The 17,271-nt window shown below is 45.7% G+C and overlaps 1 protein-coding gene across 1 annotated transcript in view; it reads left to right on the forward strand.

Annotated features, from left to right (window-relative positions):
• Positions 1-17,271, forward strand: part of LOC102481818 (rho GTPase-activating protein 32) — a 120,630-nt gene that overhangs the window by 27,810 nt on the left and 75,549 nt on the right. The window contains 3 exon segments of the mRNA XM_006150642.2: positions 573-695; positions 2,226-2,303; positions 12,856-12,937. Of these exon segments, the coding sequence (XP_006150704.1) occupies positions 573-695; positions 2,226-2,303; positions 12,856-12,937 (283 nt within the window).

Genomic DNA, 17,271 nt, shown 5'->3' on the forward strand with positions numbered 1-17,271 from the left:
CCTGTCATCTTAGTGTTGAGGGTATTAGTATACGCCTTTAGCCAGGTAAATGCATTTTCACTCGACTAAGTGATTAAAAACGTTTTTCGATTATTTATGAACAAGGGACAGCTTTTTAAGGGTCTGATTTAAGAGTAAGTCTTGAGTGGAACATCACCCAGTAAATATGTCATTCGTAGCCTGCATCTGCAGCGTTACCGTATTCTCGGGTCCAGTGGGAGAGGAAAGACGTGAGTAAGAGTGTGGAGCTACGAGTGGGCTCCTGAGCCTGCGCCCTCGCTTCTCCATCACTGGCCGTGTGGACTTGGAAACGTTGCTTAGTCTCTTGTAGGTTACATCGCCTTTTTCAGTATTTGTCTTCACATTTAGACAGTGGTAATGATGGTCAATATCTTTTGGAGTTGTGAGGGTTAAATTAAATCGTGTATGCTATTTGCCCTGCACAATGACCCAAGAAGAGTACTTTTTAAATACACCCTCAGGCTACGGTCTCCACAAGTTACGCTGAACTGACTTATAGACAGTCGAGGAAACACGTGCGAGTTCCTGTCTGTCCCTTGTCCTTGTTCTAGATCGATAACAAGGGGAATCACCTCCTCGTTCACGAGGAGTCGTCCATCAACACGCCGGCTGTGGGCGCTGCCCACGTCATCAAGAGGTACACTGCGCGGGCCCCCGACGAGCTGACCTTGGAGGTAAAGAACCGCAGGCCGTGGTGGGCACCTGGCCCTGTCGCCTTCCCCGCCGTCCATGACTGCTCGGTCATCGCCTTCACCTAAGACAAGTGAAAAGCAGCAGGTTTCCTCGTAGCCTTTCGCTTTCAGCCCGGAAGGCTCTGTGTATTTTTGTTTGCACAATCGTATCTATCCCCGAAAGCTCAGCTGGGACATCTCCATTACTTCTCAGGGGTCATCTGACCTCCTCCACTCCACACAGACACACGCCCCAGAGCCTGGCTAGAACGCGACTGCCCTGCCTCACGGCTCACGTATGACACAGCAGCTGTTACCTACAGTCAGAATGTCCTCCCGTGTGTGTCAGTGAGCTTCCTGGGAGCGAGGCCTTTTTCCGTACTAAAAGCAATGGCTCCAGCGGCGCCCTTCTCCCGTATCTGTTGCAAGGCTGAGTTAAAGAACAGGGGAAAGGAGAGGTGAACATTTCTGGCTATCGGTGGAAAAGGAGAGAAATTAGGTTTCTTCCTCTAAAAGTATATATTTGCTGGTGAGAGAGGGGGAAAAAAGATGCTTAATTATTCTGTATTTTATCATAGATATCAGCACTTTAAGACTTTAACATCTATTGAGTGTATTAATAAAAACTATTATTGTATTTTTCATATTTACCATTTTGTGCAGGTTTATAAACCCACAAGTTTGTCTTTTACAATGAAGAAATTTACGTCTTATTTGTTTACTTATTTTTAAGAGAGGTTTTTGCTATAGGGCACATGTACTCACTGGAGAGACAGAGAGACAGAAAGCGAGACGCCACCCCAGGTGGGTGACCATGTCACAATCCCTTCTCCTCCATTTTCCTCTCAGGATTATGGGCATGCGCACACGTGCGCCCGGGATGAATTTTAAGCCACCAGCTCCCAGACTCAAACCGCAGTCGACTACGTGGGAGCCCAGCGACATAACCACCACACCATCTGCTGGTCCCTGGGTCTTCAGTGGCAATGTTCCACTGGGCCGTCTGAAGGAAGGGTGTTGTCATCCAGTTTCACAGTCACTAAGACTAGCCAGCTCTGGCCTTTCCCCGTGAGATCAGATGAAGTGTTGGCATGCTCGGTGCACACGCCCGGCCTGCAAAGCCCTCGCTGAGTACACCGTAAATTTAGGCTGTTATTGTTCTAAACATGCCTATTTAAAACTGTCTTTTATGAGTGAGTCTGGTCACCCACAATAACGGCAGTCAGCCCTTACCCATCAGGGGTCACACACGAGGCCTCACCTTTGAACGTCTGTGCCGGGGCTGGCGTTGCGGAGGGATGGCACACGTGTGCGTTGGCGTCTCACAGGCTTTGTGACGCACTCTGTAGAACGCTCCCTCACAAACTGTATGACTATTAAAGTATTTTTAAAGAGAGGTGATAGGTTTTTCCGGACACTGGTAGCCAGAGCATTCAGTACACCCTTTTGTACAGTTTGGATTTAAAAGCTAAGTATAACCGTTGGTTTAAAATGTAACTAAAAGAGTTTTGCTTGAAATTCCGCTTCTCCTAGGTGGGAGACATTGTTTCTGTTATCGACATGCCCCCCAAAGTGCTGAGCACCTGGTGGAGAGGCAAGCATGGATTTCAGGTAGGCAGCGAGAACCTCAATGTGCGCGGGTCCCAAGAACCGTTTTTCTTAATAGCTCCATCTAAAAGATGTACTGGCAGTGGCTTCGTCATCAGAAATCTTATCTGCAATTATGGAAGACTGTAGAGAATTTGATATTAGAGTTGGGTTTCCCTCTCTAGTTACTGCTGTGGTTGTTTGCAGTCTTCTCTGAGTGTAAGGTGGAATAGGTGTGGACAGGCCCAGAACAGGGTCTCTGTTAGATTATCAGGCTCTGAATCAGCCTTGCTTTTAAATTGGCTTTAATTTGTGATTCGCAGACATTTTTTCTCTAGCATTAAGTCAGTTTGATCAATACTTTTTTGCTAAACTGCATTGTAGCTATTCATGTAAACTTCATGTATGCAGTACAGAACAGCAGCAGTTTAAAACCTGATTATTATAGCTTTTAGATGATCTTAGCACTCATTTCCCTAGAATAGATGGGGTTCTTTTATCTTTTAAAAGTATGCATGGAGGAACCTCTGAAAATGCCTTCATGTTGTATCCTTAATATAGAGCTTTGGTTTTTTTGTGATCTGTTTATAAAAGTGTTACTAAGATGCTCCATAAATAAAATGCTAACTACGTAGTTAGAAATTTGATGGCTATCCTATAAATATTTTCAATTTAAGCTACATGTTAAATTAAAACGAATTACTAGCTTTTTATAACATTTACTGTATTTCCCAGCCCATAGCATGGTGGTTAAGGCTGCTGCATCCCACTTGGGTGTCTACGCAGTTCAGGTCCCGGACCCCACCGCATGAGAAGCATGCTGGGCACGTGTGTGTGCTCCCAGAATCTTGGAAGGAAGAAGAGAAGGAGGAGAAGAGATTGCCGCGTGACCATTCCCCATGGGGAGTGTTTTCTCACTTTCTCTCTCTCTCTCTTATTTCTTTGATAAGTGCTTACACCCTCTGGCAAATTAAAAATAAATAATCATATTTAAAAACAATAACACAATTTAAAAGAGGATAGTGTGGTGATTAAGAGCGTGGGCTTTGGTGCCAGATTGCCAGGGGTTCAATCCTGTGCTATCTCAACAAGTTATTTAACCTCCTGTTCTCCGCTTCCTGGTTTGTAAGATGAGAACTGACGGGGCTGTTCTTTACCTAATCAGGAAGTTGTGAAGACACAACGGGTGCCGTTAACAATGTGAAGTACTTAGACCAGGGCTTACATATATTTTTCACTCAATAAATGTTGATTTTTTTTAACTTAAAATAATTCTCTTCTTTATTTTACAAATTTAATCTTGTCCATCCCTTTTTCTATTACAAAACCATCTATAGCAATTTAAATTGGCAAATAAGACCAGAAAAATTGTATCTGTATGACCCCACAACTTTCCCTGTTTTTCAGTGGGGTCTTCCTTCCTGGACTCTGACCTCTTAACTGCTATAGATAATAGGTGTGTCTGATTGAAAATGCACTAGGTGGTAGAAGATCGGGGTTCACTTGTTGCCCATTTCTTTGGAGAGGTTTTTGCTATAGGGCGTGTGCGCTCACCAGAAAGACAGAAAGAGACAGACAGACAGAAAGCAAGAAATCACTCCCCAGGGGGGATGGCCACGCCACATTCGCTTCTCCTCCATTCTCCTCTCAGGATCTTGGGCATGTACACACACGCACCTGGTGTGAGTTTAAGCCACTGGGTCCGGGACTCGAACTGCAGTCGACTATATGGGAGTTCCGCGACATAGCCATTACGCTAACTGCTGGTCCCTTTTTTCGTCTTCTTAAAGGGTCAGTTTTGCATGTTAATGAGCTGTAGAAATTAGGGTCTCAGGTATGACCAGATATAATCTGACTTTTAAGAGAGTTCTATTTGGCCCTAACCTGGGCCACCTTTCTCCTATTACCTCAAAAAATCACCTGCTTTCTTTGGACTCGGTTTCTTCTTGAAATGAGAGGGTCCCACTTGAAGTCTCTGTATGCTTTTCTTAACGTTTTAGTTCTCTGATTATCAAAATTGTAGCTGGTTTTCTCTTCACTGTGTTATGGATACTTCCCGAGGGCTGGGTCCCAACTGACCCTCCTGATCATTTTATTTATTTTGCACAGATGAGTTCATTGCCTCCACACGTTTGTTTTTCCTTTTTTTAAAAAATAATTTTATTTAACTTCATTTATATCTGACTAGAGAGGGACAGAGCAAGCGAGAAACAGAGAGAGAGAGAGAGCGAGAAAGCAAGCAGCCAGGTCTGGGACTTGAACCGCGGTCAGCCATGTGGGAGTCCAGCGCCCTTAACCACCGTGCCACCTGCCAGTCCCTGCACACATTCTTTTCAAAGTCAGTGTGAGTATGCTGACTTTGTTCTATACTCAGGCAAGTCTAAAACTAATTTAAAATGTTTTCTTGCCAAAACAAATTATTTAAAATAAAAACAAGTTTTTAACAGTAAGGATTGATTTGTACTTGATATTGAAGACGGTTCCCAGAGGAGTGCTATTTTCCATCTCAGTCGACCTGCGAAAGGCGGTCAGCCCCGTGCAGAGCAGGCTGGGTACACATGGGAGAGGAAGGTTGATGTGGGCAGGTGCCCATACAGCCAGGAACACGTCCTTTAAATGTCACTGTCAAAACAGTCATTAAAAAAGAATCCAGAACTTAAAAGCAAGACCCCCTCCAGCTCATCATCACTGCGGTCGGTCCCCGCTCTCCAGCCCGCCCACAGGAGCACCTGGGATCAGTTGCTGGGGAAGTGTGAGTGGCGTGTCACTGTCAAAACAGTCATTAAAAAAGAATCCAGAACTTAAAAGCAAGACCCCCTCCAGCTCATCATCACTGCGGTCCCCGCTCTCCAGCCCGCCCACAGGAGCACCTGGGATCAGTTGCTGGGGAAGTGTGAGTGGCGAGTGTGTTTTAAGCATCTGTTAGTGCAAAGTATTCCTTGGGAATTATAAAGTCATCTTTAATTTTATAAAACTTCCAGGTAATTACGATCCCCCATTTTTCTGGAGGGAAAACTATGTTTTTGAGAGGTTTGGTAAGTAGCCAGCATGCGCATTTATTTTTTGAATATTCAGATAATTCCGATTGTCAAGTTCGCAGTGACTGGAATAGTAGCTTAGTCCAGTGGGCTTTGTCTTTTTGAACCCCGTGGGATTGTTACCAGGTTGTGTCATCGGTGGAGCCGCCTGGCCGCCTGCCCCAGGAGCGTAGCCCCAGTCGGCGTCACTGGAGGACTTTGCTCTGTGTACGGCTGCATCACATCAAAAGCCGCTTCAAATTTGTTACTTTTAAGAGCCATATAGTAGTACGATTGTATTAGAGAAACATGCCCTGTCAAAGGGCATTTTTTGAAGTTTCTTCCTTCCTTCCATAAGTGAGAGCGCACAAGAGAAGACCCTTGAAAGAGGCTTGATGCCACGGTCCACCCTAGACTCAGCCCTCTCTGGGCCTAGGCCACGGACACACACCTGGGGCACCAGGGAGGTCTCTGGGACATGAGCCAGAGACCATGCGGGGTGGCCTCAGCGAGCCCCGCATCCAACGGCTGTGCCACCCTCCGGTCTGAGGAGGGCCTTTTTATGTGACTTCGTTCAGAAGGGTAGTTTGCATTTGGAACTTTCTCTTATGTAAACTACACCTGCCTTCCTGGCACTTCTGTATTCTGATGTCGATGGGTGTACCACTCAGAGTGGCGGCAGAGGTGTGTCTGCGTGTGCTTGAGGCCGGGGCTTCTAGGACTCGTTCGCCCATTCCTTAGCTCCCTGGGTGCTGAGCTGCTGCCGGGGCACCCTCCACGGGACTCAGCCTGCGGCTGCAATGGCAGGAACTTCCCTCCTCGGCACTCCGGAAGCTGGACTCTCACGAGCAAGACTGGGCATACAGGCTTTCTCCCAAGGCTTCTCTCGGGCTCGCGTGTGGCCTGCCCTCTGCGTGCAGGTATCTGGGCTCTCAGCTCCTGCTGTCCCGGGAGCACCAGACGTCTGACCTTACGCAGTCACCTTGTTCAAAGCCCTGTCTCTGATTCGGTCACAGCCTGAGATCCTGGGGTCACAGTTCATGTGAATTTGGGGAATATAGTTCAATCCGTGGGAGGGACCACCCTGTCCTGCGGGTGGGTGTGCTGGCCTGGCTTTAGGGCTGGCCTGAGGCCCCAGAAACCCGCTAACATGGACTTGCTAAGGCACAGGCACCGTCTGAGCCAGGCTGGCCCCCAGGCCAGGAAGGGAGAGGTGGGGCCTCTGGCCATGACTGGTGAGAGCCCGCGAAGAAGGGGCCCTGCCGTCACTGTCTGCAGCAGCACCTGAAAAGGTCCCCCTCAGACTCACAGGCTGGTGTTGGGCTTCATTTCATCTCAAGAGGGGAGGAGGTGCAGCCCCCCACCTGCCCCGCCTGCACCTGCTCTTCCTGCACTTGTCCACCAGCACCTGTGCAGCCCCACACCTGCCCCGCCTGCACCTGCACCACCAGCACCTGTCCTGCCCGCACCTGCCCGGCCCACACCTGTACCATCCGTACCTGTGCTGCCCACTGTCCTGGGCTGTGCTGCTCCTTCTAACACAGAACTAGGGGCATCAGCCTTGGTACCCAGGCTCGTGGTGCACCCTGCAGGCTCGGTTTTGTACATCCCAGGGTTTCCACAGGTTCGTTAATGATGTACCCACTGCAGTGGTTTCATACAAAGCTGTGTCACCCTAGAGCATCCCTGTGCTCCCCTCCTCCCTGCCCTGTCCGTGGCGTGGGACCACCTGCGTCCTTCTCAGGTGGCCTCCCCCACGGGCCCCTTCTCTGCCACTTTCTGGCGTCCAGTGTATGTACTGGCTTTCAGTTCTCCACACCCTGGCTGTTAAGGATGAGCTGCCCTCGGTACCCGTGGCAGGCTTTGGAGTAGACATGTTTGAGGCTCCTGCAGGGCCCTGTCCTAAGAGAATGCTTGCTGTCTTCCCCGTGTCCATCAGCCTGAGAGGGGCAGTGAGGGTGGGAGAAGAATAGCGTGGGCCTTGAGCTGTGGGCCATGGCCCTGCGGTGCAGGCTGGCACACCTGAAATGTGGGCTGACCATGACCATGGGGTGGGAGGAGGGAGGCCACACATTCTGTGGCGAGGATGACGTTACTCCAAGTTTTGGAGTGCTGGCCAGGCCGATGGGCTCTGCGTTCTTCACTTCTTGGCTGGAGGAGTCACGTGGCTACCCTTGTAGGCCTGCTTCCTGCAGGGCCACGCCGCCCCAGGCAGTTGAGGGGCACCCAAGCCTCAGCCTCTGCCTTCCTCGGCCCTCTGGCCTCCCGGGACCTTGTTTCGGACTGCCCTGGCCGCCTAGCTGGACCCTTGGCAATTCTCCAGGAGTGGCAGGGCTCCCCTGCTCTCGCTGCTGAGGCCATTTCGGGAGCTGGCCCTTCTCCAGGTGGTCGTGGTGCTGTCATAGGAATGACAGTCGGAGGCCTCAGGGCGCTGACCATGGGTGAGGGAGCTGAGGCCCACCTTCAGGGCCCCTTGCCCCAGGTCCTCCTGCTCCCCCTTTGTGCTGAGTCTGACTCTAGTGTACCCACATTGCCAGGGACCTCCAACCCCAGGCCCGCACCCCCACTGTGGCTGTCCTTGTGGCTCCGGGGGGGCTGACTGTGGTGCTGTCACCCCTGCCAGCTGCGGGGGGTAAAGGCCTGTGTTTTTGCCAGTTCTGTTGCATTTTCTGTATCAGCCCAGGCCAGGATTTGGCCATGGAACAGAAGGATAAGTGTGTCCATGGAGGTCAGCAGACGGTGTACTGGTTACATCACTGGACCCCCATATAGCTGGCCGGGTTCAACTCCCGGACTCAGTGGCTTCAAAGCCATGCTGGGGCGCATGTGCGTGCATGCCCAAGATCCTGGGAGGAGAATGGAGGAGGAGGGATTGCAGCGTGGCCATCTTCCCTGGGGTGAGTTCTCACTTTCCCTCTCACTGTCTCTGTCTCTCTCTCTGGCAAGTACATGCTCCCTAAGGAAAAAAACTCTGTAAAATAAAAAAAAGTGTGTCCGTGGGTTAACTTATACAGCAACTCTCTTCCTTTTCTTAAACTTCTGGGAGTAGGAAGTGTGAAATTATATTTACTACAATCATTTGAAATTCTGATGTCTGGTTTTTGTTTCAGAAGGAGTATATTGAATCTTTTATCTATTTTTTTTGGAGGTGTTTCATACAATGTACTTCAGAAAAAGTTTTTTTTCCCCTACTTTTTAAACTAATTGGCATTGCCATCGTGTGTCCCTGACTATAGACTACTGTGACTGTGAGTCTGGGACCTTTTCTTTAGGCATCCTGCCTTTACAGCCTGTTCTTGTCCATGAGGACTGTCAGTGTAATGCCGTGACCTGGAGACGTCTGTGTGGGGGCCACTGTCGTCACGCAGGACATCAAGTGGGCTCTGAGGGTGGGGCAGCGTCCGACGCGCTCCGCGGGCGGCAGCAGGGTCCTCGCGTGTGTTCGGCGCTGGCGTGTGAGCTGTAGGTCAGGAAGCAGGTGGACATGGCCCAGCCCGTCTGGGCCTCCATGCCCAGGATCTCACTCAGATGCACCTGTGGCTCCGTTACACTGATGGGCACAGTCCCGCTGAGAGACTGACAGAATTCCACTCCGCTCTGCTCTCTGGTTCTCCACAAATGGCCAGGGACTAGCCGTTCTGCTCTTCATAGTTATCCCGGAATTCAAGTGCATGTTTTTGTGCACAAAAACCCATAGAAATGATTCTTTGACAATAAAAACTTCTTACCTCAAGAGTTTAATGTGGTTCCGAATAACCAATTTCCACAAAAGTCTTCTATATCCAAAAGGGCTGGTAGGAAGAATCTTCAAAAAGTTCTTGGAAACTTATTATGAAGAAACTGTACATGAATTTCAATTTTTTAAACCAAAATAATTTCATTCTTCAGTTCCATTTTTCCATGAACTTTTTCAAGTCCCATCGTATTTAGAAAACGTGGCTCTTGTAGTACTTAACAGAGGAAGGCAATTCACTGCTTCCTTTCATAGAGACTGTTGTATTCCTTAATATCCTGGAATCCAAAGCTACCTTTTCATTACTCCAAATCAAATAGAGCCAAGTGTTTCCTCTCCAGGAAAGGAATGGGAAGTCCTATTATCCTGTAAATTCTTGTCCCCATTGTTACATAGTTTCAAGAGAAGAGGAAGCCTGTGTGACTACAAATAAGAGCTCCTTTCCCTCACTTCCCCAGTGTTTCTTCTGTGCGCTTTTCTAAGTGTTTCCCGTTAACTTCTCATTCTCAAAACTATGGAGAAGAAGCCACCATCATCTCGCTCTCCGGATAAGGAAGTTAAAAGTGAGGGCTTAAACAGCTACCCAGCTGTGACTCTGCTCTGAGCAGAGCTTAGATGGAACCAAGTCTCTTGGACCAAGAACAGATCTTAGTGGCCATTTAATGGATAGTTTTGGCTTCTGCTTGTCCATGTGCCTGTGTCATCACCTTCTGCGGTACAGAGCATGGTAGTGGGCCACCCGGTTCTAAACGGGCTCCTTAAAGTGATAGAAATTTAGAGAGAAAGGAATTGAAATACAGTGTTCTGGGACCAGCAGGTGGCATGGTGGTTAAGGCGCTCGACACTCCTACATGGCCTACCATGGTTCAAGTCCCGGACCTGGTGACTTGCTTTCTCACTTTCCCTCTCTCTCTCTGTGTCTCTCTCTGGTCAAATTAAAATAAATGAATGAATAAATAAAATTAAAGAAAAAAAATAATTATAAAAAAAGAAGAAAGAAAAGAAATGCAGTGTTCTGTTTCCCAAAGATGATCGAGTGCATGTTCTGACCAGGGCCAGGACACACAGTGACTTCCAGTCTTGCTTTGTTTTGTTTTCTTTTCTTTCTTTGAACATAGAACGTGTAAATCTTCATTTATTTTCTTCATGTGTTGCTGCTTTTTATTCTCATTAGTACCATTAGCGGCTGTCACTGACGAGAGATCCACCTGCTACCCGCTCACCTTTCGTTTGTAATTCTTCAGTTTACAACACTAGCGGACATCTGAGTGGTGCACCAACAGTCAGTCCCATGGAATTCCTCGGGGAGATGGCTTAGGGCAGTAGTTCATCTCAGCGAACCCTGCACCCTCTTTATGGCAAACCACTTCTTTCTTTCTTTCGTTTTAATTTGCTATGGGGTACATGTACTTCCTGGAGAGAGACAGAGAAGGAGTAGGGAGAAGGAAAGTGAGAAAGCGCCCCTCGGTGGAGGTCACACAGCAGTTCCTTCTCCATTCTTCTCTCAGGTTTGGGGCACACGTGCACACACACCTGGCATGTTTTCAACCTGCTGGGTCCAGAGTTGAAGCACATAGGTAGCCCTGTGGCTGCCTCGGCTGCCATGCCACCAGCTGGCCAACAGAGCACTCCTAAACTCCTTTCTTAGGGTTCTGAAATGGAAGCTGTAAGTGCCGTACCTACCCAATCCACGGTTTCTAAATATTGAATATACATTTTCAAATGTAACACAAAGGAGAAATAAAAAATAGTTTATGTACTTAAAATACACAGTGCGTATTTAAATGTGAATACTTGTGACAGCGCCATGAGGAGAAACGTGACAACTAGAAAGGATTAACCCCAGTTGGAAAACGTAGTCAAACCCACTTACAGTAACAGCAGAAATATGAGGTACTTAGGAACATATCTGAAAGAGGCATGGAAAATTCATACCCTGAAAAGTATGGAACATTGCTGAGAGAAATTAAAAACCCAAAGCAATGGAGAGAGGTCCCATGTTTATGGGTTGGAAAACGTTATATCATTCAGATGTTTCTTCCCAAATTGATCCCAGTCAGAATCCTAGCAAGCTGTTGTGTGGGATTTGACAAGCAGATTACACAGCTCATGTGGAAATGGAGGACCTAGAACAGAACAGCCGAGACAACTTGAGGAGGGACGGGGCTGGAGAACGGGCACACGCCAGCGTGCATTCGGCCCTGTTCTGTAAGGCAGGTGGCAGGTGTTTCATGAGTGGGAATGAATTCGAGCTGTGAGTAGCACTGGAGAGTGAGGAAGCCTAGCGCATGCCCGGTGGGAGCGCGTGTCGTGCCCACCTGACGGGGAGATGGAGCTACCAGTGGCCAGCTCGCTGGGACCGTGGGGATGGCATTTGGTGGGTGCCGACTGCATTTTCCTTCTGCTGATCCACTTCATTCTCCTAAGGAGCCTTGCTTTAGGTGCTGTCCCTACCGTGTTTAGATGAAGAAATGCAGACAGAGAAGCCAGGTTACAGCCCTCTGGCCACTCTGTCCTGTTGCCCATCCTGGGCCTTGTAGTGATAAATGGCTTGTGGGAGAGAAAATGGGAAGGGTGTTTCAGGTTGATTTTTACTTGCTTCTCATCAACTTTGGAAGAGTTTCTTAGTAAAATAGGGAGTCGAGTACAGCATGGGATGCGCCAACTAAACAAATACTGAAAGCATCATTTTGGAGGGCAGTATATAGGGGCTCTAAGAAACGCAAATTCCAGTCTTTCCCACAAAACTGATACTCTGTTAACGAGCCTTCTCAACTCGTAACTGACAGTATCTTCGGAATGCTAAGAACTGCTATAGAATATTGATCAGAAATCGAAATAAACAGGAGTCTGTCAAAAGATCCTGCACAGAGGGAAATTATACAGCTCAGAACTGCACGATGAGTCAGGCTCTTGGAAGACAGTCCCGTTCTTCCCCAGAGTCTGTCAACAGAGGGCCAGGGACAGCGATGTGTTCATGTTCCGACGCGAACAGCTGCTTCATGGCGGCCCATTTATGTTCCCATCCGAGGAAACAGCCATAAATATTGGTAAAGATTTCCTTTTTCCTTTTGTTTCCAGCCTGTTTATCTCTGTGTCTACTCTCTGTGTGATCGGGACACTCAGCATTTTCCTAATGCAGCTTGCTAGAGCTCTCCCTAAAGCCTCGAGCAGTTCTGCCTCACAGCAGTGTTGGGTGTGTGGGGCGCGCCCCGGGCCGGGGTCCGTCCCCACTGCCGATATTGGCAGTCCGCGTCTCGCGCGCTCCCTCCCGTCTGTGACCCGTTCTTTAACATCGTGAATAACAGGATTTTAAACAAGCCATCATTTCAGAAATTTATGTCAGGCATGTGTTTCTTTTTTTTATGAAATCTGTGGGAGAGTGAAGAAAAAATTCACAAAAAAACATTGAATCATGGCTTAGGTTGATTTCAAAGAGTCCAAGGGGCCAGTAAGCGTAAGAAGTTGGCAACCGATGTCAACACGAGGAAACGGAGAGGTCAGCAAAGTGAATTACTAAGCAGGGAAAATCTCACCTGCTGTGTGCAGTGCTCATTGTCAGGCTAAATCGTGGCGTAAAGAAAGTCTGGGAAATTAGAAACTAAAGCTAAAACAGCTGACTTAGCTGTATTTGGACAAATAAAACCTAGAACTCATAGCAACAGATTGTTTTGGTATTTGTTTGCGTAATTGGCATCATCCGTCATTTAGTCTTGGAATAGGAGGGTCACTTGGGAGGCCTGCGGAGTCTGTTACTGGAACGGAGCTGGCAGTGGTCATTGGCCCATTTGCTGGGTTAGAACCCTCTCTTTGTTCTTTTCTTCAGGTGGGACTCTTCCCTGGACACTGTGTTGAGTTAATTAACCAAAAAGTTCCCCAGTCCGTGACCAACTCAGTGCCCAAGCCAGGTGAGTACCCTTTTTCCTAAGCGTCATTAGTTTGTCAGCTGCGCAAGGTACAGATCTTCTCTTCTGGTCAACTGCATCACTCGTATTGCAGCTCTCTGCATTTATTTATACAATATACATTCTGAATTTTATATTACTTCTTATCTTAAATGTATTCTGATTTCTCTGTTGTTCATTTCACAAAGGTTGACATGTATTCACATTTTAGACAATGGTAAAGGAATATGTGTTCCACTGAGTTTTGTCGTTATTCACTTTTACAGTTATGTAGTATAGCTTATTAACAAAAACAATGATAGCAAAATACGATCGGTTTAAACAGCTAACACGGAGATGCAGGATGAACTGGAACTCAATGAGGAGTGCTTACTTTACATTGCCTGTGAGCGTGGAAACTGTTAAACAACATCTCTTAGTATGTAGCATATTTACATGCTATATAAATATGTAGAATATTTTACAAATAAGTAAAACAGTGTTGTGGGGATAAGAAAAGTGAAATGTTAATTAATTTTAAAATGGAAATTTTTGTGCTTATTGGAGTGATTTAATTTGGGTGGGAGTTTACAGAAAACTAGTTTGAAACTTTTAAAATATAATGTGTATTTTAAAAATGAAAATAAAAACAAATCTTAAACATTTTGGGGGGAGGAGGGAGTAATCACTTTTTTTGTTGTTTTTATGCCTTTTCTTCCCTCCCAATAAAAGGAGAAGAAAAAAATTTTGAGCTTCAGAATTTATTTGAACTGTTTCCTTAGAGTATCTTGTAGGTTTAGGACCTGTGTGTTGAAGTTAGGGAAAAATAAGTTCATTGTGATTTCATATTGTCCCACTTTCGCTCCCAAAACATGTATTACACAGTCTTTGCCTATAGAACTTAGGTGAAGAGGTGGGTGGCAACCCCTTCCCAAGCTGATTTCTTCATGGCAGGTCAGAGTCATGGTGCCGGTTTCTCCCACAGCAGTTGGTTTATTTTACATGTGCCAACTTGCTTGCTCGGTAGAGAAATTGCTCCTAAACAGTGTTCTCTGAAGTTTCCCTTGAGCCAAGATTTTCAGTTCTTTTCAAGGCCATTTTGTCCCTCTTTGTATAAACTATTAAAAAGAATCTCAGTGAGTATTTTCTTGGTAAACGTTGGCTAGCTATTGTGATAACTGTAGGTTTCTTTTTTAAGACGATGGAGTCAGTTGCTTATAAAAAACAGCCTTATTGAGATAAAATTCACATACCATATAATCCACCCTTCTAAAGTGTGTAGTTCAGTGGTTTTAAGTACATTCCCAGAGTTGTACAGCCATTGTCACAGTGAACCTTAGAACATGCCCATCACCCCGAAGAGAGTTGTGTACCTGTTAAGCGGACTGCTCTGCCCCAGCTCTAATAACCACTAATCTGTTGGGTGGTCGGAAAAGTCGTAACACGTTTTTCTATAGAAAGTTCCACGTCATGACTTTTCCGACGACCCAGTACTCTGTGGCTCTATAGATTTTTCTATTCCGGACATTTTATATGATAGAATTCTATAATATGTGGTCTTTTGTAACTGACTTCTTTTACCGTTTTCAGAGTTTACCTATGCTATAGCATGTATCAGCACTTCATTCTTTTTTTAAAAAATGGCTGAGTAATATTCTGTTGTATGCACTATAATAATATTCTGTTGTATATACTGTATTTTATTTTTCCATTCATTTGGGGTTATTTCTACCTTCGGGTGCTACACATACAAGCTTTCTTGAGGATATATGTTTTCATCTCTCTTGAGTCTATATCTAGGAGTGAACTTGTTGGGTCATATGGTAAGTTTAACGTGTTCAGGACCTGACAGCTGCACCATTTTACAATCCCATCAGCAATGTATGAGACTTCTGGTCGCTCCATATCCTTGCCAATACTTGTTATTATTTGCACTTTTAAAAATTATTATTGACATCTTAGTAGGTATAAAGTGGTATCTCATGGTTTTTGATTTGCATTTCCCTGATGGTTAATAACGTTGAATATCTTTCTATGTGTGTATTTGCCATTATAATCTTCTTTGGAGAAAAGTCTGTTCATACGTTTTGCCTGTTTTTAATCAAGCTGCTTTTCTTTTTGCTTTTGAATTGTACGTGTTTCTTATATATTCTAGATACGAGTCCTTTATCAGATAATGATTTGCAAATATTTTCTTCCATTTTGTGGTTGTCTTGCATTTCTCGATGGTATCTGTTGAAACCTAAAGCCCAGTTTATTTTTTCTTTTGTTGCTCATGTTTTTGATATCTTATTTAAGAAAGTCTTGACTACCTTGAGATCATGAAGATTTGCTCCTGTGTTTTCTTCTGAAACTTCTATCATTTTTAGATCTCAAATGTTAGTAATTGATTTATATTTTTGAATTAGTTTAGTGTATGCTGTGAGGCAGGATCCAACTTTATGTGGATATTCAGTTTCCCAGCACTGTTTGTTAACTAGGTTATTCCTTATCCATTGGCTTGTATTGGAACCTTTACAGAAAATCTTTGTGGGCCAGCCTGTGGCTTGGTGGTTGAGGCAGCTAGATATCTTATGGCTGAATGTGCAGTTCAAGTCCCAGACCTGGTGGCTTGAAAAACACCGAGTGCATGTGTGTTTGTGCTCAGACGCCTGAGAAGATGCAGAAAATGGAGAAGGACCACGGTGTGGCCGTGCCCCAGGAGGGGTGTTTTCTCCCAATCTCTCTCTCTCTCTGTCTCTCTCTCTCTCTCTCTGGCAAGGACATGTGCCCCTGGCAAAATTAAAACTACTAATAATAATAATATGTAAGAAATAACTGTACATTTTTATGTCAGATTTTAGTAGCTTCAAAATATTGACCATAAAACCCACAATCATCTCAACAGATGGATTAAAAGTGTTTGTAGGGGGAAAAAACCTGACAACCTACTGTGTAATAGTACTCAACAGAATAAAAATAGAAGAGTGCTTCTTTAACACCTGCACATGCGCCCACCATGTTTTCAAGCCACTGGGTCCAGGACTCAGACCACAGGGTCAGCCACTTGGGATGCTGCTGCCTTAACCACCATGTCACCACTGACCCGTTAATGCATTATTTTTATTCATATTTCTATGATGTAAACTTAACTTTTCTTAGACATTAACTCTCACCTTTAATAATTTCAACTCAGAGGTGTACTATAAACAGTTTTAAAAACTTAGTTCAATACTGTCATTAAAATAAACTGTGTAAATCAAATACCTTCTCATGTTTTCACTGGTGAAGTATTTCTAGTACTGATAACCTCCAGAATCCTTTCATATTGGGAAAGTTAATCAGTTATTGGAAGTTCCGGAAAATCCCTTTGTATTCATAGACCTATATGGCTTTTTTTTTCTTCCTATATTCGATTCCGTTGACACACAAGGTTTGTGTACTTATTTATTTGTCAGATGGCACGTGTGCTTGCCAGAGAGGGCAGAGCATGGGAAAGGGAGAAAGCTCCCCACAGTGGGTACGGTTATTTATTTATTTAATCGCTAGAGGAGGTGTACATTTACCAGAGCGAGAGAGAGACAGAAAGCAAAAGCACTCTCCAATGGTGTGCACACAGCTCTCCTCGGGACTCGATTCCCGTGCCATTTCTGCATCTCATCAGGATTTGGGCATGTATCATGCCAGCTCTTCTCAAGCTGCTGGAGCCATGACTTGAACCATGCCTGGTCATGTGGGCTCCGGCTTTCTACACACAGTGCTTCGCCACTGCGCTGTTGGGCCAGCCCTGGCATCAGTAACTCTAAACCAGCGATAACGTGAAAAGCAAGCACATACTTAAAAGCTAATATTTTCTCTTCTGTGAGCAGCATTGCGGAACTGGCATGGGAGAATGCTCATTCTTAGTACATTTGAAAAGGATGATGTGAATTCTATCAGCCTCGGGCTTGTTTCACACTTTAAAACTGTCTTTGCCCACAGTATAAACAACTTGAATGTTCTATTTATTTTTAACATCGCCATCTGTCACAGTTAGAAGTTAAATCTAAAGATGCCGCTATAGTTTGAGACTGAAAATTTAAAGCTTCCTATACTATTACACAACAAGGATAATCGGAAGATTTTTCCTTTTGAAGCTGTTCTTAGTGTTCTCAATATGTTCAACTATTTGTGCATACAAAAATAGAATTAATGAATCACTGTGCCCTGACCAAGATAGCAAGTACCCATGGTGCCTCAGGAAAAAGAAGGTGAGAGTCTGAAAGAGGAAAAAAGGAAAGGAGGGAGGAGGAGGGGAGGTGGAAGCGCGTGCACAGGAGATGGACGCCATTCAGTCCCCGCTGGGCACGGCATGCTGGGAGGGGCGGTGGGGAAGCGCG

Source organism: Tupaia chinensis, unplaced genomic scaffold, assembly GCF_000334495.1.
Source record: "Tupaia chinensis unplaced genomic scaffold, TupChi_1.0 Scaffold000292_1, whole genome shotgun sequence".
In the NCBI taxonomy this organism is placed as follows: Eukaryota; Metazoa; Chordata; class Mammalia; order Scandentia; family Tupaiidae; genus Tupaia; species Tupaia belangeri.